Source organism: Halichondria panicea, chromosome 4 (assembly GCF_963675165.1).
Source record: "Halichondria panicea chromosome 4, odHalPani1.1, whole genome shotgun sequence".
Taxonomy (NCBI): domain Eukaryota; kingdom Metazoa; phylum Porifera; class Demospongiae; order Suberitida; family Halichondriidae; genus Halichondria; species Halichondria panicea.
Window position 1 is genome coordinate 1,692,773 of NC_087380.1, and position 24,072 is coordinate 1,716,844.

The 24,072-nt window shown below is 42.2% G+C and overlaps 3 protein-coding genes and 1 long non-coding RNA gene across 11 annotated transcripts; 3 read left to right on the plus strand and 1 right to left on the minus strand.

Annotated features, from left to right (window-relative positions):
• Positions 1-257: 257 nt before the first annotated feature.
• Positions 258-1,956, plus strand: LOC135334439 (uncharacterized). Of its 4 annotated transcripts, XR_010394286.1 has the most exons (12): positions 258-657; positions 843-895; positions 945-1,000; positions 1,060-1,093; positions 1,145-1,195; positions 1,249-1,332; positions 1,387-1,403; positions 1,455-1,496; positions 1,548-1,593; positions 1,642-1,690; positions 1,744-1,777; positions 1,838-1,956. It is a non-coding gene; the product is annotated as an uncharacterized LOC135334439 (long non-coding RNA). The 4 variants fall into 4 exon arrangements; XR_010394285.1 differs by having other exon boundaries at positions 1,249-1,403; XR_010394288.1 differs by having other exon boundaries at positions 1,249-1,403; positions 1,635-1,777.
• A 2,222-nt stretch (positions 1,957-4,178) lies between these two features.
• On the plus strand, positions 4,179-10,217 carry LOC135335293 (uncharacterized). The gene is made up of 3 exons (XM_064530744.1): positions 4,179-4,321; positions 4,630-4,820; positions 6,180-10,217. The coding sequence occupies exons 2-3, from the start codon at positions 4,637-4,639 to the stop codon at positions 10,052-10,054; spliced, it is 4,059 nt and encodes a 1,352-aa protein (XP_064386814.1). The 5' UTR covers positions 4,179-4,321; positions 4,630-4,636; the 3' UTR covers positions 10,055-10,217.
• A 736-nt stretch (positions 10,218-10,953) lies between these two features.
• LOC135335486 (latrophilin-like protein LAT-2) lies at positions 10,954-17,708 on the plus strand. 4 transcript variants are annotated; one of them, XM_064531002.1, is made up of 12 exons: positions 14,143-14,252; positions 14,483-14,579; positions 14,913-15,232; positions 15,293-15,357; positions 15,408-15,653; positions 15,702-15,976; positions 16,020-16,128; positions 16,393-16,539; positions 16,647-16,705; positions 16,757-16,947; positions 17,024-17,129; positions 17,441-17,708. In XM_064531002.1, exons 3-12 carry the CDS (start codon positions 15,014-15,016, stop codon positions 17,491-17,493), a joined length of 1,470 nt encoding a protein of 489 aa, XP_064387072.1. In that variant the 5' UTR covers positions 14,143-14,252; positions 14,483-14,579; positions 14,913-15,013; the 3' UTR covers positions 17,494-17,708. The 4 variants fall into 4 exon arrangements, 2 of the variants coding, with proteins under 2 accessions (XP_064387072.1, XP_064387073.1); XM_064531003.1 differs by having other exon boundaries at positions 14,994-15,232; XR_010394516.1 differs by lacking the exons at positions 15,293-15,357; positions 15,408-15,653; positions 15,702-15,976; ... (4 more) ...; positions 17,024-17,129; positions 17,441-17,708 and adding exons at positions 10,954-11,199; positions 11,266-11,437; positions 11,502-11,723; ... (1 more) ...; positions 13,102-13,140; positions 14,008-14,142 and having other exon boundaries at positions 14,199-14,252; positions 14,913-14,954.
• A 188-nt stretch (positions 17,709-17,896) lies between these two features.
• Positions 17,897-23,993, minus strand: LOC135335024 (rho-related protein racA-like). 2 transcript variants are annotated; one of them, XR_010394418.1, is made up of 13 exons: positions 23,854-23,993; positions 23,531-23,722; positions 22,720-22,974; positions 22,220-22,331; positions 21,482-21,737; positions 21,038-21,141; positions 20,038-20,326; positions 19,757-19,888; positions 19,368-19,483; positions 18,912-19,015; positions 18,416-18,634; positions 18,049-18,196; positions 17,905-18,014 (listed from the first exon to the last, which is right to left on the minus strand). XR_010394418.1 is itself a non-coding variant. In XM_064530420.1 (12 exons), the coding sequence occupies exons 2-12, from the start codon at positions 23,679-23,681 to the stop codon at positions 18,117-18,119; spliced, it is 1,818 nt and encodes a 605-aa protein (XP_064386490.1). In that variant the 5' UTR covers positions 23,682-23,722; positions 23,854-23,993; the 3' UTR covers positions 17,897-18,116. The 2 variants fall into 2 exon arrangements, 1 of the variants encoding a protein (XP_064386490.1); XM_064530420.1 differs by having other exon boundaries at positions 17,897-18,196.
• Positions 23,994-24,072: the final 79 nt, after the last annotated feature.

The window sequence follows — 24,072 nt, forward strand, 5'->3', positions numbered from 1 at the left end:
ACCTTTAGTCTTCAGACTTCACTATGCTAGGTATTAAAGCCATTGTCTATGATAATTATCTCCAGACTTACATATGGCCACTCCAAATGAGACTGTAGTTTCCCGTCAGAGACCTAGTAAATTATATGCGGGTGTGAGCAGTATTATCATTATTCATTACTATGAACTCATTATAAATCTGTTGCGGCATCAATGAATTTAATTAATCACCCACAAAAATGTTACTATGTTATGGTTAGAACATGGGCATGAGGTACACAGCCAAAAATCCACGGGTCCGTTTCAGGCCGTTAGTTGAAAACGGGCCGTTACGGGGCCGTGAACGGCCTGTATACAGGATGTAGCCCACCCACGGCCTGTATACAGGCCGTTCTCACAGGCTGTAAACAGGACGTTAGCCCACGTCCTGTTTACAGCCCGTGGATACGGGCCTGTATCAGGGCGTAGCATCCACGTCCTGTATACAGGCTGTTGCAGCTGTAGCTTATGCGCATGCGCTAGCTTGGGGCAGGATGACGTCACCTGACTACAAAAAGAGAATGAGACAGACAGAGCTCTGAGAAAAAATCCTGCTGCTTGTCACAAGAGGAGCTGCTGGTCCAAAAAGACAACTTGAAGAGGACTATACACTATTAGTCTACCTGTGAACAGAAAAAGGTGAAGCTGTAGCAGCATGTTATTATATTAAACAGTTATATTATTTTTATTGAACTTTCTCATAGCATGCAGTTTGTGTTCCTCTAGTTCCACAGCTATTTCAAATCTGTAGTGAATTTGACCTCTAGTGTAGTTGGCAGCAAAGGTCTGTAAATTTCACCTCTACTGTACGTTTATAAATTCAGGTTTGCACGTTGTTATGGACTTTTGAAGCTGGAACACTGGCCAATTTTACAAGGTAAACGTTTCGTTTTGCTTCCTTTTTGAAATAATCCTCCTCATCGTAGGCTCCCATCTGAAGTTTTTTCACTATTGATAAAGAGGTGTTGAAGAATGCTCCCAGGTTTGTTATTCTCTTTCACCAGCATTCACATATTAAACACGCAATCAAATTGACTTTAGATAATGCTGCCGAGTTGAAGTCTGGACTAATTACGTAAGTGCCACTGTTCTATTGTGTTTTGTGATACGTTATTGCTTTCTGTAGACACTAGATGTTGTCAGAAGAATGAATTAAAGATAAAGCAACAGTTTCCTGGTAAGAAAATTCAGCAACTATGTAATCTGTGTGAATAGCGTATTGGTGTACAGTTGCGAGATATCTTCGAGATGAAAAAGAGCCCTTGTAATGTGTACAGCACACTGTAAGCTGTTGACTGACTTCATAGTACGCCGGTAAGATTATTCACAGTGGTGTGTTCTTCTTTTAATCTTCTAACTCTTCTTCAGATGTTGCAAAACTCAAGGTTTGTTTATTGTTTTCATCTTTAGCACTCGTTACACATGTTATTTAATAGATTTCTTTATTGACATGCCGAGTTGGAGTCTGGATGTGTTAGGTAAGTGCCATTATTTTGTATGTGTTTGGTGATGCATTATATGCCTCATAGATTGAAGTTTTTAGACGAATGATAAAGAGAATACAACAATTGCCTGGTAAGCAACTTAGTTTAATCTATGTGAATAAGTATTATTAGTGTACAGCTGGCGAGCTATCTCGGAGATGAAGAACGGCCCTTCAAATAGTACGCCGGTATATAAGCAGTGGTGTATTTTTTTGTATAATTCCCAGCCTCTTCTCCTCAGAGTCTATCTTTGTGCACAAAAACAAGTAAATACAGTAAGTTAGTATACTTATGTGGCGTTAACGTACGGTTCAACTGGTTGTTTTTATCTGCAGTGCCACCGTGGGGATGTGAAGACACGGACATGATAATGAGAGACATAATGTAGCTGAACAGAAATTAATATATATATATATCTTGTTCTTGTCTTCTTTGTCTTTGAATTGTGACCTTTTGAAGCATGATATACTAGCTTATTAAATTGTGCATGAGAACAGTATAATACAGGCTGAATACAGTCCGTTTGTACGGGCTGTTTACAGGCTGTATGTGAGCGGCCTGTTTAGTAGTGTCTACCCAACGGTCCCGTATCAGGATGTGGTAAACGTCCTGTAACGGACATGTAACGGACCTGACACGCCCTGTGGATTTTTGGCTGTGTATCTATGTGTATAGTGTCCCAAAGCTCGAGGGCTTTAGCCCGAGGGATGAGGGACACTATAACCATAGAGATACCGAATGCACATGTTCTAACTGATTTAGATCCCAAAACCTATTGGCTACTAGAAATGCACTAGCTTAGCAACAGTCAACCTATATAAACAGCCAACCTAGCAACTGCATCATTATTCTTTTGAAAACTAATATCTGAGTTGGCATCTCTGTGTCTCTACTAAATCTGTGGTCTCTACTCAAGTCAACCCTGTTCCTCCACCTCAGTTTGATGGACAAAATTATAGTCCTAGCTCCACCCACAAAACGGAAACATCCAGCTCCTCCCCCAGTTTTGCAGCAAACAAGCCGAGCCTCGATTCCAGGCCGAGTTTTCGCTTTTATAACGGTTAGGCAAACAACTAGCTGCAAACAAGCCCAGCACACTTCCCAAGAAACGAGCGGCTCGTACTACTCTCACAAAGCGAAAGGGAAGACACCTATAAGCTATAATTTGCAGCAAACAAGCCCAGCAAATGAGCGGCTCCTATACTACTCTTGACAAAGCGAAAGGAAGTTTAGGAAGAAGCCAAAACTAGAATCCCAGCACTTCCATACATCCAGCTCCTCCCCCATGCAGCCTTGCAGCAAAAAAGCACAGCACACTGCCCAAAAAACGAGCGTCTCCTACTACTTTCGAACAAAACCAAAAAAAGAAACTAGAGCTTCTCTCTTTCATTCTAGTTCTGTTATTATATTACTAGACAAAGCATCTAGCTACAATAATTATGTTATTACATGTGTATCTTCTTGTAAATCACAATACAATGTACAATGTTGTAGTTTGTAGCCCAGAGCAATCTATAGTACCGGTACTATAGCTCATAGTTCCCTGCTAAATACACTCAAATGGGATCTAAATATACACACTTATTTACTGATTCACTCCGTATCCTATAGGTGATTTCCAGTGAATATGAGCCATATTTTACTTCCCCCAGGGAAGTATGGAATATGGCTCATATTTTTACTTCCTACAAGCACTATTCAACTTTTGAATCATCTTGACAATTTGTACACAGTAAAATAGTAATACAGCACGCAAAAAGGTTTGTAGACTATGTTTTGTGCTATTGTCATATTGACCTGAGCTAGCTATCAGTCTAAGCTACTTATTACATGTTCATGAGGCTTGAAACACTGCAGTTCAATCCTTGCTCTGTGTTTCTAGTAAGCTGTGGCTCAGATCAGAGGTACGTACGTACGTAGAGCAGTGCAGTGTTGGTAGACTTGTGCAATACAAATTGAAAACGGCAGCTGCTGAATATTGGTGGTGGGCGGGTCTGGTCAAAGTTTATAGCTAGCTTCCAGTAGAACCTAGCTGTTTGGAGAAGTAGCTAGCTAGCTAGCTCTCATACTTGACAGCTGTAACTGTTCAAGTCTAACTGCATATTCTGAGGCACAAGTGGCTGTGAGAGCAAGTTTGACTGTCTCCATTGATGTTCAAATGACTGTTTTGCTGTTTTTGCAGTAAATAAATCAGTTGTTGACTGGTTGCCTAGTAATTATGGTTTATAACCAACCTCAGCCTCGGGCTGCGCCCTCGGCATTGGTTGGTTATAAGCCATAATTAGATATTTCATTGGATAATTAGAGAAATAATGGCCATAATGACTATTAATGCGGTAGCTAAAGCAGGAAGCGCGAGTTGGACGGGAAACTACAGTCTCATTTGGAGGGCCTATGAAGTAACCGTCACGCGACTTAGCGAGGCAGGCTCTCCTTTTTCTTAGACGGTTCGTTCTTTCTTTCTTTGTTCCTCCAATTCTTACCGTATTTTATCTTATTGACCGTGTGACAAAGAACAGAAAAAGGAGAGGCTGCGAAGGAGGCTACATGTGCGGTGAGCTTGAGTTATAGCCTCGTTCCCAAGCCTTGGTTTAGGCATAGTTAGGGCGTTCTGCTGTCAATCAATTATTATAGTTGAAGCGCATGCGTATCTGATCAATTTGTGGGTGTATCTCAGCAAATTCATTGAGGGTGTGTCACTCCTCCTCAGCATCTCAAGAGAATAATACTCGACACTACGTACATGCAGCTACGTACAGTGTACCTTTCAGGATTAAGCGCAAGCACAGCTAGCTACTGAACGAAATACAAGCTAGACAGTGAGTAGTTAGTTACTGCATGCTACATACATTGTGTTGGGTAGTACATAGTATGAAGTATAGCTTCACATTAATTTTAGTATAATTATTATATAGTATACGTATACAAGCTAGCTACATTGCTGGTTGTAGTAGTTAAATGTGAACAGTAGCTCCTAGTGATACTTGAAAATATAATGATGTGAATGTAGCAGCAATCGCTACAGCACTATTATATGCAAGCTTTGTGCATTTTAATAGGAACGTAGATGGAAGCTGGTGAGTATAGCTTTTAACTATAAATACCGGCTGCCACTCTACCCATGCAGCTTGCTCATGGCCACTCCAGCAGTCCCTGCTCACGATGGAGGACCTCCCCCAGACGCACCAGTGCAGCAAGCAATGAGGGAGAGAGAGCCCAGCCTCAAAGAAGGATTCATTCAGCCTTGTCAAGGCTACCTCAGGAGGAGGTCCAAGATCCTTAGACGGTGGAAAAAAGAATGGCTGGATGTAGTACCAGGTATACTGATAAGATAAGCGCTGCACCATACCCAGACATGCAATAGCTTGATAATATAGCTGATTAATAATTCTGATTCAACCTAATTCTGATTCAACTGAGAACAAATTTATGGTGACTTGCCATTTATAATGATGTTCACGCATTCATAGTTGTTCTATTTGTTAATTGTGTCTACCATTTAGTACATCAGAATGTTGATTATTAGATGCCATTGTTGTATATCCGCACAAGGGACTATTAAATTTATCGCTGATATTCATAGTTACCATTAAAAATGCAATAATATTATGATTGTGAGACCACCCAATAGTTAGCCTCGTTCCCAGGCCTTACTTTTTCTTGCTGTTGTCATTGTTCATCCAAATCATAGAAGACATAGTGAGGCAGCAAAGAAAGAAATGGGCGTACAGTTAAGAAAAAGTAAGGCCTGGTTTGGGAAATCGCGTGATCCACAAGGATTTTTATGAACGTGGACGATATGTAGCCCACAATCGTGACGTAAGGTATTCTCCCACGCATTCAGAGTTTTAATAAGACTGTACTGAGACAACCACCAAGCTGTGCTGCAAGTCAGATCAGAGAACCAGCGTGGCCAGCTCTGGTGGCAGTAGCTACCTGCTATATGATAATGATGACTAAGCTATTCTTGATCTAACCTGTATAGACTATAGCATGTAGAAAGACACAAGAAAAGGTGATAGTAGTCTGATAGAATAGGATAGAATCTGAACACACAATCTAGACTAGTAGATCATCTAGCTAAGCCTAAGGTATAGCTAGCTCTAGTGCTTGCAAACTTCCAGTTCCAAGTCCATGTCCAGCTTGCTGCAGGCAAAGTTTTATTAGTCATAGATCTCTGCGTGGGCAGTCCAACATCTAGCTCAGCATGCCCACGCTCATTTTCACCCTTCTACCACCCTTCTACCCTCACGCGACTTCCCGATACAGGCTCTCCTTTTTCCTAACTTTACGTCTATTTCTTTCTTTATTCCTCCAATTAATACCGTATTTTATCTCATTGAACGATTAATACAGTATTTTATCTTATTGAACGATTGTGATAAAGAACAGAAAAAGGAGAGCCTGTGTAGAGGCTACCCAATAGTTGCATGTCTACCAATCTTTTACACTTGACAGTTTGTGTTTTGTATTGTGTGACTGCTACTACTACTTTCAGTTCTCACAAACCATGAGATATCTCGTGTTATACTTTTAGTGATTCATGAGGTTAGGGCTTAAAATAACTTCCTGGTAGGGTTCCCCATAATGATAATTGAGGTTTCAACTTAAATTCCTTACTATTACAACCGCTGATTGATGCCACTGATTGACATAGTTTACGCTCTTTATGTACAGGACCGATGAATCACCAACTTGTGAAGCATGGCAAACGCCGCTCTGTTCTACACAATTTCCAAACGGCAACTCCGAATCTCCAAGTAGAAACGGTTAGCGACGATCCAAATAACAAAGAGTTTCTAACATTTCGATTGGTCAACACCGAGACCCAAGAAGAGTTAAGCCGCTATCGTGCAGAGAACATTGTACAAATGAGACGATTTATGGCTTCTCTTGGAGCCAAAGGCCCGGGAATGTTTACAAAAGAAGACGAAATAAGTAGGGCAGTTGCAATCGAAGCCACCCACGGCCTCTTTGACGTTATCCATCCCTCTGAAGACGAAGTCTATCAACGGCAGCAGCTCTTCCAGAATCATAAGAAAACCGAGGGTGAAGGGGGAGTTATCAGGCCAGCAGATGCCCCACCTTCCTACAATGAAACTCTTCAGCAGCTTCCACTCGGATTCTATTTCCCAACAGACGGTGGAATTGTTTTAGGCGAAACGGCCGTACAAGTTATCTATCCAGGCACTGCTATCCCAATGTACGATCCGAATGCACCATTGCCAAAGTCCTATCGAAGACCGTGGCACGATACCTTTCGACCCCCACACGGCCCACCTGTGTTCTACCCTGTCAGCATCGGCTATGGAGCTGAAATTGGTCTCGCACCTGCACAGCAAGCACTCTGGGATCCTGTTCAAAAGATCTACTTCTTTCTCGACCATATCAACAAAATGACCTTCTTTGAAGACCCTCGACCACCCTTGGATCCGATTCCAGTTGTTACTAAACAACAGACAAGTTATGGGGACAAAAGACGTGAAGCGTTGATTCCTCCCGGAGTATGCTCGGACCATTCCGTCATCAAAGCCACTGCTCAGAGAGCTCTCTCAAAACCACACGGGCACATCCTCTATGCTTGTGGTGTTCATGGTCAGCACGGAGCACACGGCCTAACAGGAGCTACTGGTCATCCTGGAGCTCACGGAATACCCGGAGTATTTTCAGGCGCTAACGGAGGCCCCGGGGGACCTGGCGGACCGGGAGGCCCAGGCACACCTGGACTGAGGGGCCAAGATGGAACTGAGGCTAGTGATGTTATACTGAACATTTGGGGTGATCCGAATCAACTGAACGTTTCCGGTACATCATCGTTTGTCGCTGAATTGGGTGGAACTCGAGTTGAAGAAGTGTTGTTTGTCAACTGCCGAGGTGGTAATGGTGGACACGGTGGTCGTGGTGGAGATGGTGGTGTCGGAGGTTTTGGTGGTCCTGGTGGAAGTGGTGCACATGGACATCACGGTCATAGCTCCTCTACTGGTCGTGGTGGTAATGGTGGTCCTGGTGGTGACGGAGGGCCGGGTGGGGTGGGCGGACCTGGTGGATCTGCTGCTCGAGGTGGTGACGGTGGCCACGCTCAGTTTGGTGGTGTGTGCGTTCTACAATCGACTGACCCGAGACTCCTGATGCTTGTCGAAGCTGACTGCATGGAAGGAACCCCTGGAACAGGTGGTGATGGAGGCACCGGTGGTCAGGGTGGAATAGGTGGTAGTGGCGGTCATGGCGGTTCTGGTGGGTCCGGGGGCAGTGGTGGAAGTTATACGGATTCTAATGGCCATAGACATCATTACTCAAGCGGAAGTTCAGGTCATAGTGGCCACGGTGGTAGAGCTGGATTTCCTGGACCAAATGGGCCAAATGGAGAGAGAGCAATTGATGGGCAACCTACAAACAATGGTGCTATACTTTGGGTGGTCGGTTCTCCTGAAGGTGGAGTGATGCATCAAGCAGCTACTCGATACGACGCTGAAGTTACCGATATTCGAGTTATCTCTGCAATTGATGACGGAATCTTTGAGCCGAACGAACGGATTCTTGTCTCTGGTGTTGTAGTGGTGAACAGTGGCGGCCTTCCTTTACCAACTAACGTTGATGTTTTCATGCCTTCAACAAAAACCATTCAATTCGAACCCACCCGATTTGAGCTCCCTACGGAACAGCTGTTTCCAGGACAAAGCTTCACTGTGCCGATTACCTACCATGGTAGGATCTTTGACCAGCCACCTCCGAATGTTTGCGGACCGTTTGTTTCTTCTGCTCAGTTCCATCCACGAGCCGAACTACTTGGTAGACCATTCGAAAAGTCGTTTCTCCATCAAAAACTTGTCGTTCAGTATCCGGTAAAGCTTGCCTACCTCAAGTGTTCTGAGAATCTCGGTCGAGGAGAAGTGTCCGTACTTGATATAGGAGTCCAGAATATTTCCACCATGCCGTACGGAGATGTCCCTGGCTCTGGAGGAAAAGTTGTGCTTCAAATTCACTTGGATGCGAGAATTATCCCAGTTGGATCTGCAAATGTGGGCATCAATGTTGTCCCTTACACCATCACCTACGATCCTATTGCCAAAGACAGCATGTACATTCAAGTCCACGATATTCCACCTGGAGCGACAGTAAACGTACAAGTCACAGTTCAAATGGAAAGTCGAGCAGAGCTGTTTGATCGGTGTTACTGGCAGGCTGACCTTTATCTCCGCGACAAGCTCATTGAGTACAATTTTGAAAAGATCCGTGTCACTCCGTTCTACCTCCCCAAAGACCCACCTGCTGACGTCCTCATGATCACCAGTGAATCCATCACTCGGAAAGAATTTGTTTTCTGGCAGCGTGTACTGGAGATTCTTGGAGTCACTGTGGACTTCTGGGACACCACTCGATACAGCGGCTTGTCTATCGATTCTCGTACCAACACACGACACCAGACCACATGGGAGGGCCGCTACACTGGCAGTTTGATGCTCTACCCTCACTGCAACCTGAATCTCCTCTATGGGATCGATATTGTGCGGCATTTCCACGGACAGGACTATCGCGACAACCCTTTGAAAGAGATGCACTCTAGTGCTGTGTTTTTCATGCCTGAAACAGTTGCGAGGGGCAGACAGGGAGAAAGCAACTACGATCGAGGGGACCAAGCTGTACAAAGACATCTTAGTACTGTAGAAGGTGCAATTGAAGTTGAAGAGGGAACATACGGTGGCAAGCATTTATTCCGACCTGGCTCATGCTGCGTTACTCCAAGGCCGTATCTCAAATGGGAGAAAAAACATTTGAAAAAACTCGAAAAAGAAGTTCCAACTCTTTCCCCGGTGGTGATTGCGCGTACAGTCAACATTCAATCGACTGGCACCTTCAAGTACAACTACGGTACCGTTGATGTCCGTCGTATGACCATACTTCGCTCGAGCAAATTTCTCATGATTGATGGAGCTGGTGGAAATTATGTCGACATGAGCTTGGACGACCCCAACCTCCACCCTGGAGCTACTGAAGTGCCACTGGCCAGCAACTATGCTCAAGTTTTCCTAGCCACTCTGTATGGAATACCTCTACGCGTCAAGATCAAGCTTCTAAAGAGCACTCCCGAGGAGTCTACTGAAAGCCCCGGTTCTCAAGTATCTTGCTTCCTGCCAAACGGCCTCAGTCTGTCAAGACAAGACCTCATCATGATATGCATTGCTTGGGAGATTGCAGACGAAGTGTACAGCTGCTCAGGAAACGCCACTCGAATGCGAGAGCTTGCACAAGACGTGGAATCTAATACAGCTGCTTATGTAGCACACGGTCGAGTGATTCTTCGAGGAATGGAATTGATTGCAAAAGAAGTCAAGCTTCGAAAAAAGAAAGTGAGCAATGCTCAAGTGAGCCTAGCCATATCTGAGATTAACAGACACACTCAAAGCATCTCCCAAACTCTTCGTAGAAGTGGAGTGGATAACAGAAATTTAGAACCGCTTGTGAGCTTGGCCTATCTCCAAGACAACGATCGAGTTCATCGCTCTCACCAGCACTGGACCGGGGATGACCGTTGGAACTTGTGTGGACTCTAAACCGATAGACTGTTGAACATTGTTTGAAAATAGAATTTAGCTTTTATTAATTATTATCTAGCTGTTGAAAAAAACACTGTTGAAGAGTTACTCTTATTAGTATCTAGTTAATGTTTTGTGCCCTTCTGCGTGTAAACTTTTATCATAATTTTATAGTCGGAAATTGAAATGTAGTACTACATTGGTAAAGATCATTAACTAAACAAAAGATTATTTCAAAGAGTAAAGGTCGTTAGTGAAACAAAATGTAAATTCGGTGTACTCTTATGTCCTAAAAAGCAGTACTTCTATGCTGCCCTAAAAATCAGTACCTTATTTATACCCCTAAGCGGTACTGGCCACACCGCTTTTTACATGTGTTAGAGACAGACTGAAGGATTTCCAGTCGCTGAGCTTCTCTGCAGTACTTGCTACTACTAAATGGGACGAGTATCAGAGCTCGCCCCAACTATCTGAAGAATGCAAGGAACGTTAGTCACATGCAAACCAATTTACTCATGAAAATATATTAATAATATAATTTATAATATTATTATCAATAGCAAAATAATTGTCTATGTTTTACATTTTACATAATTATTCTGAACAAACGTTATACTTATAATTAGAAGCAGTAGTAAAATGTGTCAATTGTAATTGTTTCAGGGAATACATGTACAAGGAAAATGATGGAAAGGTGCATGAGCAATCTTTTTCTCTCACAAGCCAGATGTTTCATGCCATCCCTATTTTTGGGTCTGGCTTCCGTGAGACTAGTAAATACGGTCAAAACCATGGCCACACAATATAATTATACTGTACTAATTTTTCACTTATAGACAACTTCTAACTTCCTGTTGCCCTAATTTATTATAATTATAACCGGTATCATGGAGTTATCTAGTCACATTAATTTTGTTTAGTCTACATAGTTGGTGCTGTAATAGCAGCAATGCAGGCACATGCAGTGTCAGTGTTAGTGGTTTTGGTAGCATTGTCAGCTACTCCAATAGAACCAGCAATACTCACTCTGACCACCAACTCATCTGAAAACTGTGGCAAAGGACTCACTCATAATGGAGTGTTTGTGCTGGTGGAGTATCGTTTGATAGAGACACAACCTAGCCCATGGACGCTCCTTCAGAGTATTAGCTTGAATGCTACAGGTTTGCCTATAATATATACAACAGCTAGATCTATACCTATATGTATTATGTTCCACAATCATACAGTTGGCTTCACGAAATCCCAGATAGATATTATTACACCTGGAAATCTTCTGCCAAATGACACGATACAGCTGCGGATCGTTCAGCCAGAACATGGTGGTGGTTCCTGTAACTGCTGGGGAGTGGACGAACTGAGTTTTACATCAACTAATGGAAGCAGTGTCAATGTTTCTTGGTAAGTAGATCACATGGCTTGATTATCATGGTGTATAAGTGTTTACTATAAATTATACCCATAGTCAGGACTGTTGTGCATCTAGTAGTCCGCCGATGGATAGTGATATCGAGAGTGACTACCCTGTACCGTTCTGTGGTGGCAGTGCCAGTGTACCGAGAGGAGTGGTCTTTCCTCCCGTGGGCCTGAGTGGCTCAGAAATACTATCGGAGTGTCCATTGAATTCTGTGTTAGTTGATGACAAAGGACAGCCTCCAACTAATTGCTCAAATGAAGAGCCAAGAATGTAAGTGTCTAAATGTTGTTGCCTGAGAGTTGTGCAATATATAGTAACTGTTCGTTCTCACAGGGAGATATCATTTGAGCTGAATGTCAAACCGATTGATTGTTCTCCCAGAGGCTTTGATGAGGGTGTTGAGATTTCAGTTGGCGGCTGGGAGAATAATGGCCAATGGATACCATTAATGTATGTTGCAAACACTATTGATAGAATACCAGATCGACTCAATATCAATATTGGTGCCATAAATGGGAGTACAGTCAAAATCAGAGGCTACGATGTCCCCTACCACTTACGAAGTGAACCAGAGGAAATTTTTTTCAATTTAACAGTTTGTGGTGCAGCTGTCCTGAGGAATGGTATTCGAATAAGGTGGCTTCAAACTGGTGCAATGTACCTCAGTGAGGAAAGCTATTTGAGGGATGTTGTGACGCTGAACAATGTATTTCAGAATAGTATTCTGCTAAATAGCACCAATTTTACCCTGCGCAATAGTGAAGTCCCAACATCGTCGACTATTGATTGTGTTCGCCCATTTAACGGTATCATTGCCATTTCAACTAATGGAGCAATAATTTTTGGAGCATTGTGTGAAACAGAAGATTGTAAAATTAAGAACAGAGTAATAACAGCAAGTAGAATTGCCACCACCATCCCACTAGACACCAGTGAATATAACTCGAAAACTCCCACTTTCACTGAACAGCCTACCATGGCTATCACGGAGCAGGCTACCACTGAACAGCCTACCATGGCTACCACGGAGCACGCTACCACTGAACAGCCTACCATGGCTACCACTGAGCAGGCTACCACTGAACAGCCTACCATGGCTACCACTGAGCACGCTACCACTGAACAACCTACCATGGTTGCCACGGAGCAGGCTACCACTGAACAGCCTACCATGGCTACCACGGAGCAGGCTACCACTGAACAGCCTACCATGGCTACCACGGAGCAGGCTACCACTGAACAACCTACCATGGTTACCACGGAGCAGGCTACCACTGAACAGCCTATCATGGCTACCACGGAGCAGGCTACAACTGAACAGCCTACCATGGCTACCACGGAGCAGGCTACCACTGAGCAGGTTACCATGGTTACCACGGAGCAGGCTACCACTGAACAGCCTATCATGGCTACCACTGAGCAGGTTACCATGGCTACCACGGAGCCGGCTACCACTGAACAGCCTACCATGGTTACGACGGAGCAGGCTACCACTGAACAGCCTACCATGGCTACCATGGAGCAGGCTACCACTGAACAGGTTACCATAGCTATGGCAAATCTAGCAAGTGCATTCTCAAATTTATCAAAATTGGTGAGAGTCTATATAATTTCATATTCATAAACATTTTGTGGTGCGTTTCTTCAGGTAAACAACGATAAGGAATTAATGGCGATTGACACACAGGTGAGTGCCAACTTTCCCCTCCCACACACGTTCATTTTAAGTGTAGGTTGCTTGTATGTATACACACATCCTCCTACTCATTGTATACACACATCCTCCTACTCATCGTATACACACATCCTCCTACTCATTGCATACACACATCCTCCTACTCATTGTATACACACATCCTCCTACTCATTGTGTACACACATCCTCCTACTCATTGTGTACACACATCCTCCTACTCATTGTGTACACACATCCTCATACTCATTGTATACACACATCCTCCTACTCATTGTATACACACATCCTCCTACTCATTGTGTACACACATCCTCATACTCATTGTATACACACATCCTCCTACTCATTGTGTACACACATCCTCCTACTCATTGTGTACACACATCCTCATACTCATTGTATACACACATCCTCCTACTCATTGTATACACACATCCTCCTACTCATTGTATACACACATCCTCCTCACTTGCATGCGTGTATACGTAAGATCATGCACTTGTCTATATAGTTATGTACACACACAGCCTCTCTTTCTCATGTATTGTATACACTGATGCAGCCTCTTTCTCATGCAACCATCGTTGTATATACATTACATGCATGCATCCAGCCTCTTTCTCATGCAATTAGCATTGTATATACATTACATGCATGCATCCAGCCTCTTTCTCATGCAACCAGCGTTGTATATACATTACATGCATGCATCCAGCCTCTTTCTCATGCAACCAGCGTTGTATATACATTACATGCATGCATCCAGCCTCTTTCTCATGCAATCAGCGTTGTATATACATTACATGCATGCATCCAGCCTCTTTCTCATGCATTGTATATTCATATACACACATGCAGCCTCCTGCACAAGCTGCTATGTCTCTGAGGATGGTGATAGAAAGTGCTCAAGTTGTCGAGACAGCCATCGCATATCTTCTGAGCAGGATAGTCATCAGAGCTATGGATGTTAGTAGTCCTCAATAATTTGCCAGGGTAAAAGATTACGTTATATTGGATCTCCCACTCTAATGTGATTATGATTTATTTAGGTTGTGGTGGATATCGTCGACACACTAATTAATAGAACATTCATCAATGAACAGGTTTGTAAAAGCGAAGATACCGTATAGAGGGAGCCGCAAAAATGCCTTTAGAAAGGTTATTTTTGCGGAATAGCAGCCTTTTTGCAGCATGCATGCAATATTAAATTCGTGGGTATAAATGTTTGCGGTATTATGCTTAATCAGCAAAAACCACAAACATATATAACCTCGAAATATACTCGCTACGGTACTTTGATTTCAATCACTTTCTCATGTGTACACACACACAGTCCAACACTATCGCTGGCAGTACTCTGTTAGCTACTGTCGGGAGTCTGGCCCTCAACGTACTACCTCCAGACACGAACATCAATACACAAAACATAGGTACGGTACTTGCTCTGGTTTACTGTTTACTTTGGCACAAAAGCCAATCTTTGGGCCCACATTCCTTAATAATAATTATGGTATTGGTGCACTATGCTCTAATTACACAGCTCATTGAAGACAAAGATGTCTTAGTTTTCATTCCACAATTATTACTGATTGAGCTAGGAATTTCCCACTACTGTTTTGGAGGTGTCTAGAAGCCCAATTAAGGTACTGCTTATAGTATTCCGAGCGTAGCAAGGGTACTATATATACATGTACCTGAGGGCTTCTAATTACATGGACGCCGATAAAACATTGTAATTTGTTTTTCGTCATTAATTTCCCCAGAATTATTTGTGTTTGAGACACAAGTGGACAATAAAGATAGATACTTCACTAGTATTAATGCGCGTAACATCTCTATTCAAGTGCCCACTGAGTTAGTGAGGATGGTAGCTAATGGAACAACTGGAACAACTGTGGCCTCAGTCTACTACAGGAACATGAGTGGACTGCTGCCCGGGACTCTGCTGGGAGAGAGGGACACTGTGTTAGCATCTCCAGTGGTCTCCACCAGTCTGCAGTGTGGGGACAAGATTTGTGACACAACTAACATTCAGCTCAGTCAGCCAGTCATTGTCACACTGAAACACAGCAAATATGCACAAGTAAGGCTTGCATGGTAGTCGATCTTATCTAACACTTGTATTGATTTGTCGATTATACAGGCTGTTATTGAAAAACATGATACCAATGAAGCAACTTGTGTATTCTGGGAATTTATAACTGCCAGGTATTGTAGTCTATAGAGGTGCATATAATTTATGGTTTCCACATATGCAGTAGTGAAAATCCTCTGGCCAATGGACGATGGAACACTGAAGGATGTGTGAGAAATGACAAACTCTCCAACTCCACACAGACGGTGTGTGAGTGCACACATCTCACCAACTTTGCCATTCTCCTCAGTGCACGGCCACTCAACCTACCCTCTGGTGTGGCACTGTCTCTCTCAATCATTGGCTACATTGGAGTGTCTCTATCTGTGATTGCCATGTTGGCCACTATTATGGCCTTGGTCATTCTTAGGTGAGTTAATTATACTGTGGAGTGTTTCAATTGACAATAATTATATAGGACCTTGTGGAACATGCGCAACTACATCCACATCAACCTATGTGTGAGTCTAATTCTGGCACAACTGATGTTTGTGATTGGGGTGACCCCTCACGGAGGAGGAGGTGTGGTGGATCCTGGTTGTCGGACAGCAGCAGTTCTCATGCACTACTTGTTCCTGGTGTCCTTCATGTGGATGCTCATGGAGGGGGTGGTCTTGTATCTGGTCCTTGTCAAAGTCTTCGTAAAAGAACATGAACGGAAATACATTTTCAGCTTCACTATTGTCAGCTATGGTATGTGTAAATTCAACTGACATTGTTCATCCTCTCCCTATAGGTGCCCCTGTACTGTACATGGCCCTCTGTATTCCATTGGGCTTTGCTCTATCTGGCCTGGAGGATAGCTATGGCTATCAGCTGGTCAACAGCAATACAACTACCATAGTGTGAGTTTAGTCGCTCTCTTATCGAGACCCAAGTATGCATGTGTGCGTACGTATACGGTTGTACATGCATACACCAATCTTTATGTTGATATTCATGATGGAGTGTCCTCTAAAGGAGCGTTGGTAATATACCAGTTAAGTGCATGTCATTCCTATGTTTTCCGGCTGTGTCTGCCTTGAGCGACCCCATGCAGAGTCAAGTTATATGATTTTCTCACCAATTTCACACTATAATTATAATTATACCTGTACTTGTGTTTGCAGCTGCTGGTTGAACCCCATCACTAACTTTATTCTGACGTTCATTGTGCCAGTGGTGGTGATTCTCTTGGTGAATGTCGGCTTCTTTATCATGGCAATAGTTATCATGCGGAGACACCAAAAAAGGCAAGGGAAGACACAGGAAGTGAGGTATGTGGCTATGTATATGATACTGACCAGGAGTTCATTAATGAACTCTTGTATAGACACATAATTATTTGCACTGTGCTTGAAGTGTTTCTGATATATACATGCAGTTCTTGGTTGAAGACCTCTGTGTCACTGGTCACTGTCATGGGACTGACATGGATAACTGGTGAGAATAATATAATATGTGAGATTTTGATGCCATTATCAACACACGCAGGTGTTCTGGTGTTCGAGGTCCCTGCTCTACTACCAGTGTCGTACATCTTCACGATCTTCGTTTCATTCCAAGGAGTGGCCATTTTCATACTTTTTGTGCCTCTCTCTGTGCCAGTGAGGGATGCGTACTCCAACTGGTTGAAGGAAAAGTTGGCAAAGCATCGATATCAATTTCATTTTAAAAGCACCAAGGTATATCACTAACAAATCCGATCGTAATTACATGCCAGTGTATATAATTAGCTATGTACATTATTCTGCACTTCAGTGTGCCACTCTCAGCAGTGTCAACACCAATGTTACCTCTCCATCTTTGGATAGTTCGTTGAAACTGGAGTCTAATATATTCAACTCGACCATGGAAAGAGAGTCAGGTGTGTGTTTGCACAACTTAGAAGATGTTTGTAACATAACAATTGAGCTTGGTGTAACTTGTATATATATAGGCACCCTCCACCATGCATGGCCTCATTGTATAGTTATATTCGCATTTCTTCTAGTACTGGCCAAAGCTACATGTAAAAATGATACACATGCATGGTGTTTTGACCCCATATATTAATTCTACATAATCAATAAAGGTTGTCTTCGTATATCTAACTAAGGTTTTGAACCATTGATGCATTTTAAAGGTTCATTATTATGCTCCTATCTTACTCTACTCATGCATAATTATGTCATGCAGGGTTTGCCAATCATAGTGTGATGGAATTATCTGAAGAATGTAAGGAACGTTAGTCATGCAAGCCAAACTCATTCAGAATCTACATCATGTACTGTATATATACAATAGCAAAATAATTTTGCATGTTTTATTAATTAGTATGAACAGACATTACTTATAGTAGAAGCAGATCGTTACTATAGTAGCTATGCCATAATGTTGATTGTAATTGTACACAACATTTTTATGAGGCTCTATAATTATCAATGTTTATAATTATTATCAATGTTTTGTGTATGTTTTGTACCCTTTGCGTGCATGCATGTAAACCTTAATACTAAAATAATGATGAAATTGAAATGTGAATTACTAGTCGATCATTGGTAAAGATCATTAACTAAACAAAGGATATTTTAAAGAGTAAAGGTCATTAACGAAACAATCTGTAAATTAATTCAGCTTATTTATTCAACACTTTTTTCAAGCTATTATAATCAACAACAAAAGTTGGTGATCAATATAGCAAGTGAGCATGCATGCATATCAATTATATTATAAATTGGAGAAAAACGTTTATGGACGTCTTGAGATCGTAAAAAAACGTTTATGGACGTCTTGCAGATTGTAATAAAAATGTGCATGGAATAAAAATCAATGAAACACAAAATGCTAACACAAACAGAGTGACAGGTTCAGTCTATTTGAACAGTCGGGAGAGTCCTCGTCTCTTGTGGCTCTTGACAGCTGCTCCATTGTCCGATGTCCTGGAGGGGTCACCTGTACGAGGGGGGGTGGTTGTAATGCATGGTGGGGGGTATATGGTATAGTACAGTGACACCTGTGTCTATAGTGGCAGTGGTTGTATAATAGGTGGCCCTACAACACAGGTCCAAATAACTTGTAACGGCCGCGTGAGCTTGAGAAAACTTAACTAACATATTATTATAAAGTACTGCCTATTCATCAGCCCACCCCCCTGAACTAAACCACACCCACCTGACTCCTCCCCCTCAGTATTGAGGTACTTGGTCTTATACTCGTTCATAGCGGCCTCGTAACATGGCCATCGATGCTCCTTCACATAAGAGAGGTTGTCTTCGCCCAATTGCAGGAATTGTTCGTTTCCCTTAAAAACATCGAAATTGCTTGAGATGAAGTGGAGGCACCAACTGCTGAGTTGAGACGCGTTGTGCAGCTGTGAGAAGAGCAGGAGTCCTGTGTGTGGGTATGTGTGTGTGTGTGGGGGGGAGTGGGCGAGTAGGTAGTATATTAATTTTGGAGCAAGCAAATTTCTGTCAACATAAATATTTCACAATATAAAATTTCACATGCTATAAACAAAGCATTGAGTATACAGAACGTGCTATAATATAATATTTTTGCAACAAAATCACTGATTACTAGTCAATATGCACGTATATGTGTACATGTATATGTACAGCCATTAGTGTCAGTTGCTTGGGCTGGTAACTCAATGAATGAATGACCTCACCTATAACGTCAACGTCAGCCTTTGCAATGGAATGTTTAGTGGCCCTCTCCACATGCTTGGAGATGTACAGTTCACAGAGTGACATCAGCCGACTCATCACGTACCTGTTGTGAGGGAGGAGTCAGCAATGCAAGTGAAACACATCACGTGAAGAATTGAACTCTGAAAATACAATTAATGTCTTTATTTGCTCTATATACATGTATGAGGGGTTGGGATGTCTAGAAAAATGCATTCATGACATTGAGTATTATAATCATTAAAGAATTGCTTAAATGTAACAGAGCTTTATACGCTTTCAGGAAACCATCTTTGGTCCATGCAGTATATACATGCAATAAAGCCACTAACTATTAACAGACATCCTGTACACTAACAGTGGCTATAATTATATGCACGTGCACAGTAGAAGTCTACTAAAACCATGACAACTCCACTCAAAAATGTTCCCTTCACCTGTCAGCCAGCTTCAATATTTCCATAGAGTTCCCCTCCTCAATGGGGGCGTGGTCAGTGTACAGGTACTCTAGGAAACACACAAACGTGTCCAATGGGATATCAGGGATGGATATCTGGGTAGGGGGGAGGTTAAAGGTCACTGTGTGGTAATCGGTTGCAATTCAATAGCAGTAGTAGTAGTAACGTAACATAATATGTCTGTGACTTAATAGTGATATTAGGAACAGAAAACAGTTGCATCACAACGCACGCTATTAGGGAGTTGAAATCAATTAATTTGTGCGTGCTGAATTCAGCTATAATAAGGATTACATATGTACAAAGTAGTGTCGGTAAAAAAAGTATACTTAAATTGTGATTCGTTATATCTATGACCGGTGACATACTTGGTTAGCTGTGCTCTCTTGGAAGGCTCCAGACAACATGGCTGACATGACCTCACATCGTGTGGTCAGTACTAGTCGATGGGCAGGGACAACCACACCCTCCACCAGGAAACACACGTCAGAGAACAGTCCCTGTGTGTGTGTGTGTGTGTGTGTGTCTTTGCTTGAGGAAATGCTACAAAAGATAACCAAATACAGGCACTTAAAAATCAATTATGATATGCACACACTTACATGTGCAATTAACTAACCTCAAATCACTTCCACAAAAACACGCGTACCTTGTTGAGAAATAGTTGTTTTGCGACGCTGACATTTCTATCGTTCAACCACATTCCAATTTTCTGATTCAGAAACTCCTCCCCTTTACGAGCATTCTCACACAAGAGCCCTAACTCAGGCAAATTTAGCAGCTGAGAAATCTTGATTGTTTCGTCGATACCGTCGCTCTCTTTGTTGAGTTCCACCACTCCAGTGTAGAGGAACGTTAGGGTACGAGATAGCGCCAGCTCCGTCACCAGAGAGGGGTCAAAGGTCACCTCTGTCACCTGCCTACCGTCTGAGCAAGGTCTATAGCGAACAGAAATGAATTACAAGTGTAGCCTACAATGTACATGTTACCATGCTTCACAACTAAAGATGAAAGCACCGCGGGTGCTGCTACCTCGGTGCATGGAGATGCCAAAGCAACACATAGCATAAAGCTACTAATAGCTTTTATACTGATGAACATTTTTGCAATAATTATTTTGCTGCATGCAAACTCAAAGAGTGGGTAATGATCGACCATGATTGTTGTTAAAACGATCGATGCCAAAAGTTCAACTAAAATTAATGGCTGCCATCAGCAGAGCCTTGCAGCTCTCTTCCTCACTCTAACAGCTACCAATAGCTAGCGTTCTAGTGCAGAGCTAACTACTAAGTAGAGTAGTAACACTCGGTAAACAAGTTTTGCTACGTGCTCTTCTGAAAAGGCTGCAAATTGCATTCCAAGTAAGCAAAACTAGAGAACGAAGCATTATTTTGCAAATCCACGAATTAAAATCCAAGTAAACATGACTAGAGCCTATAGAAACTCTTACTTGCACTTGATTCATCCTTAAACAGCTGTAGCAGTCTACACACACACACAGACACACAAACACACTACCGTATACCTCGCTTGCGCATGCGCAGGCATAATGAGCATCAATAATTATAAGGTAGCGTACATATTTCAGACATAATGTGGACACAATGGCTTAATAACATTTTCAGACGAAGTGTGTACACTGTTCTTACCTGTCGTCAATGTGTAGCATTCCCTCAAGCTGCCCCGAGTTGACCATCTCCATGGTAACGTTCATTAGTCGTGCCTTGCCACACCCATCATACAGGTTGTCAACCTGGGAGAGGGGCACTTGACCAAATTATAACACTCTCACAGAAAATTTTTATTACACAAAGTTAGTTTGCAGAAGTGGGACAATTAATAAAGTGTAGGCATTATCCCTATAAAACACAGCCATGGTTAAAGTGCCTCAAAGTCTCCATAGCATGTGTTTGGACCTATGCTAGCATCACACCTCTTTATTAGAGCCACTGTTGTCGGTCTGCCCATATGCAGGTGACCACTATTACAATGATTCAGGTATACACCATCGATACATATAGAGGCCTGGAATCAACAATCAACGCTAACACCATGCAACCATAGCATTCGCCGAGATTTACTATAAGCCTCACCTTAACTTTCTGAGTCACCCCGAGCAGCTGTCTAAACAGATCTGAAGCAGATGCCAGCACATAGCGATGGGCATGATACGTCTTGCCCTCCAGTCTCAAGACTACGTCCGAATGAGACGGGTTGTCTATCGTTTTTGCCCAATCAGCGGAAAAAGTTGAAGACGGGACTTTTATCTCCACTGTTTTTTTATTGGCCGGTGGTTGAGGGGGCGGGGGGATGTAAGATCCACCGACATTCGTGTAAAATTGGGAGTATCTGCAAGGAGAGTTACAAGGTGACATTAATTAGTCTTATAGCAAACCAGATTTGAAACCTATCTAGAAATTAAAATGCATGTATAGCTGGGCGTCCCCTGGCCAACTGTTCTGACGAGTGGCCATATCTTGTTTCCACGTTTTTTTATGTTTCCCCCGGCCAATCCTAGCAATTTTCACATTGTAAATGTTTTTCTAGTCGGATTTATCACAAAATTATGGGAAGATCAACCTCAACACTTATTAGGCAGGTATATACAATCAGAAATTCTACCACGTGCGTGTATGCTTGCGCAATTACATATGTAACTATAACCGCACTGTTTGAGTGTGGTTGTAAAGCCACATGAAATGAGGGTATTTTTTACGTTCTCGAAAAACAATAACCATACGGTTCTTTGGGTTATAATTATATTATATAGTACATACTCCTGGTGACTACAATTAATAGACAATGTAAATCAATACTTATTTTTCACCTACCGTTTCCATGGCAGTACAAATCTACGTTTTATCCCCGCCCTCAAACAAGCATCCATTGCCTCCATCACACCAAATCCTGTTACAGTACTTGCCTCATAGTAACCCACCGCTCCTGAGGGGGAGGGGCATACAGTTATCGTACAGCGGGTTCTTTTCGTATGGTGGACATTTCATATTATTATCGTTGTAGAGCATCATACGAAAATATAACTATCCAGAGCTGTACAAATATTCAAATACGAAATATTGAATTGGGCAGTTCATAAAACAATTTGCACCAACAAAATTACCCGCTATACGGTATCAGATACACTCACATCCCCTTGGATTCCTTTAATTAAAAGTGATCAATTTTATTACCGTAGACACTTTTAGGTGCGATAATCTATCTAAAAGATCACCTCTCTATAATTATTACAGCTATACTCGCTAGACAGACACTTCACTGTCAGAGTGTCAGTACATGTAGAAAATGTATAATATGCCAGTAAATTCTTCACCAATATCTTTTGCCAGTTGCAGAGCATCTTCGTGGCGGACCTCAGTGTAGCCACCATTGACCTCTTGACCTCTGAGGTCATACTTGAGCCCTAGTAGCAGCACGGGTTTGTTGGGACAATAATGATGAATTTCAGGTAACCACTTCTCTTTGATGTTGGTCAATGAACTGGGGTCTTTGACACAAAATGCAACGAGGAAAACATCAGTATCGGGGTACTGCAATGGGCGGAGCCTAGCGTAGTCTTCGTGGCCGGCTGCATTATAGGGAATAATTATGCATAACCAGGCCAGAAAATGTATTATACTTTTTCAAGGGTCAAGAGTCAGTTACATAGGCCACTCCAAATGAGACAGTACCGTACTTTCCTGTCTGCTGTAAAAAAATATGCACTTATCCATGCATTACGATCATAACTTTGTGACATCATTGTGATGAATTTCAAGAACAACAATTCAACATGCACTGCCAGAGGGGAGGTACGACATGTAGGATTAGATGCAATTGGCAATTTTGCTGAGTCAGCAAATATGTTCAGATACAAGAAAAACAACAGGTAGCAGGATCACTTCTATATGCTGTTAGTTCTCAGACACATGAGCATGTAGCTTCACATATTTGCTGACTCGACAATAATTGTGATTGTTATCAATTGCTCTCAATTGCTCCTACATATCGATCACAGCAGCTAGGAAGAGGGCAAAGGACGGGAAAATACAGTCTCATTTGAAATATTAATGGCTATTATAATTATTTTACCGAGTAATACCGTAAACCACAATCATACAGTTTCGGGTTTGTTAGATACGTACGTGTATCCCATAGCACCACTTCGACTGGTTTTCCATCCACCACAACCGCATAAACAGCGCTGCCAGGAAAGTCATTGGAGCACCATTGTACGAGAAAACGTGATTTACCCACTTCATAATCTCCAACTATGACCACCTTCACACGTTGCATCTTCGAGAAAGAAGTTTTTAAGTGCTCCAACCAAAGAGACTCTATTTGTAAATATTTAGTGGTTGATAGGAATTTGCAAAGTTTTTAAGACAATCTGAAACTCATGAAAAAGGACACTCATATTATACATTAGTAAATATATATAGCTAGTATATATATATTAGATAGATACCTCGAGTTTAGCCAGTACGTTACAGTACAGCAGAAGCGAAGAACAGCCCGGAGAGCAAAGGCAGAGCTAGAGGTGGTTTCATTGTTTTGGCATTGACATGCCCACACACAAACTGTGCACATTGGTAAAGATCATCAAATTTATTAGAGTAAAGATCATTAATGAAACAAACTGTAAATTCTGCTTATTATCAGCACTTTTTCAAGCATCAAGTCTATA

Excerpts from the sequence above, each read along its gene's own strand:
- LOC135335293 (XM_064530744.1), top strand. The coding sequence starts at position 4,637 with ATGGCCACTCCAGCAGTCCCTGCTCACGATGGAGGACCTCCCCCAGAC. Across the intron at positions 4,821-6,179 it reads ATGGCTGGATGTAGTACCAG|GACCGATGAATCACCAACTT; the intron begins GTATACTGATAA and ends CTTTATGTACAG.
- LOC135335024 (XM_064530420.1), bottom strand. The coding sequence starts at position 23,681 with ATGCAACGTGTGAAGGTGGTCATAGTTGGAGATTATGAAGTGGGTAAA. Across the intron at positions 22,975-23,530 it reads AGTGGTGCTATGGGATACAC|CCGGCCACGAAGACTACGCT; the intron begins GTACGTATCTAA and ends CCTATAATGCAG. Across the intron at positions 19,484-19,756 it reads AAGAGAGCACAGCTAACCAA|ATATCCATCCCTGATATCCC; the intron begins GTATGTCACCGG and ends CCCCCTACCCAG.
- LOC135335486 (XM_064531002.1), top strand. The coding sequence starts at position 15,014 with ATGGTAGCTAATGGAACAACTGGAACAACTGTGGCCTCAGTCTACTAC. Across the intron at positions 15,233-15,292 it reads AACACAGCAAATATGCACAA|GCTGTTATTGAAAAACATGA; the intron begins GTAAGGCTTGCA and ends TCGATTATACAG. Across the intron at positions 16,706-16,756 it reads GGGACTGACATGGATAACTG|GTGTTCTGGTGTTCGAGGTC; the intron begins GTGAGAATAATA and ends CAACACACGCAG.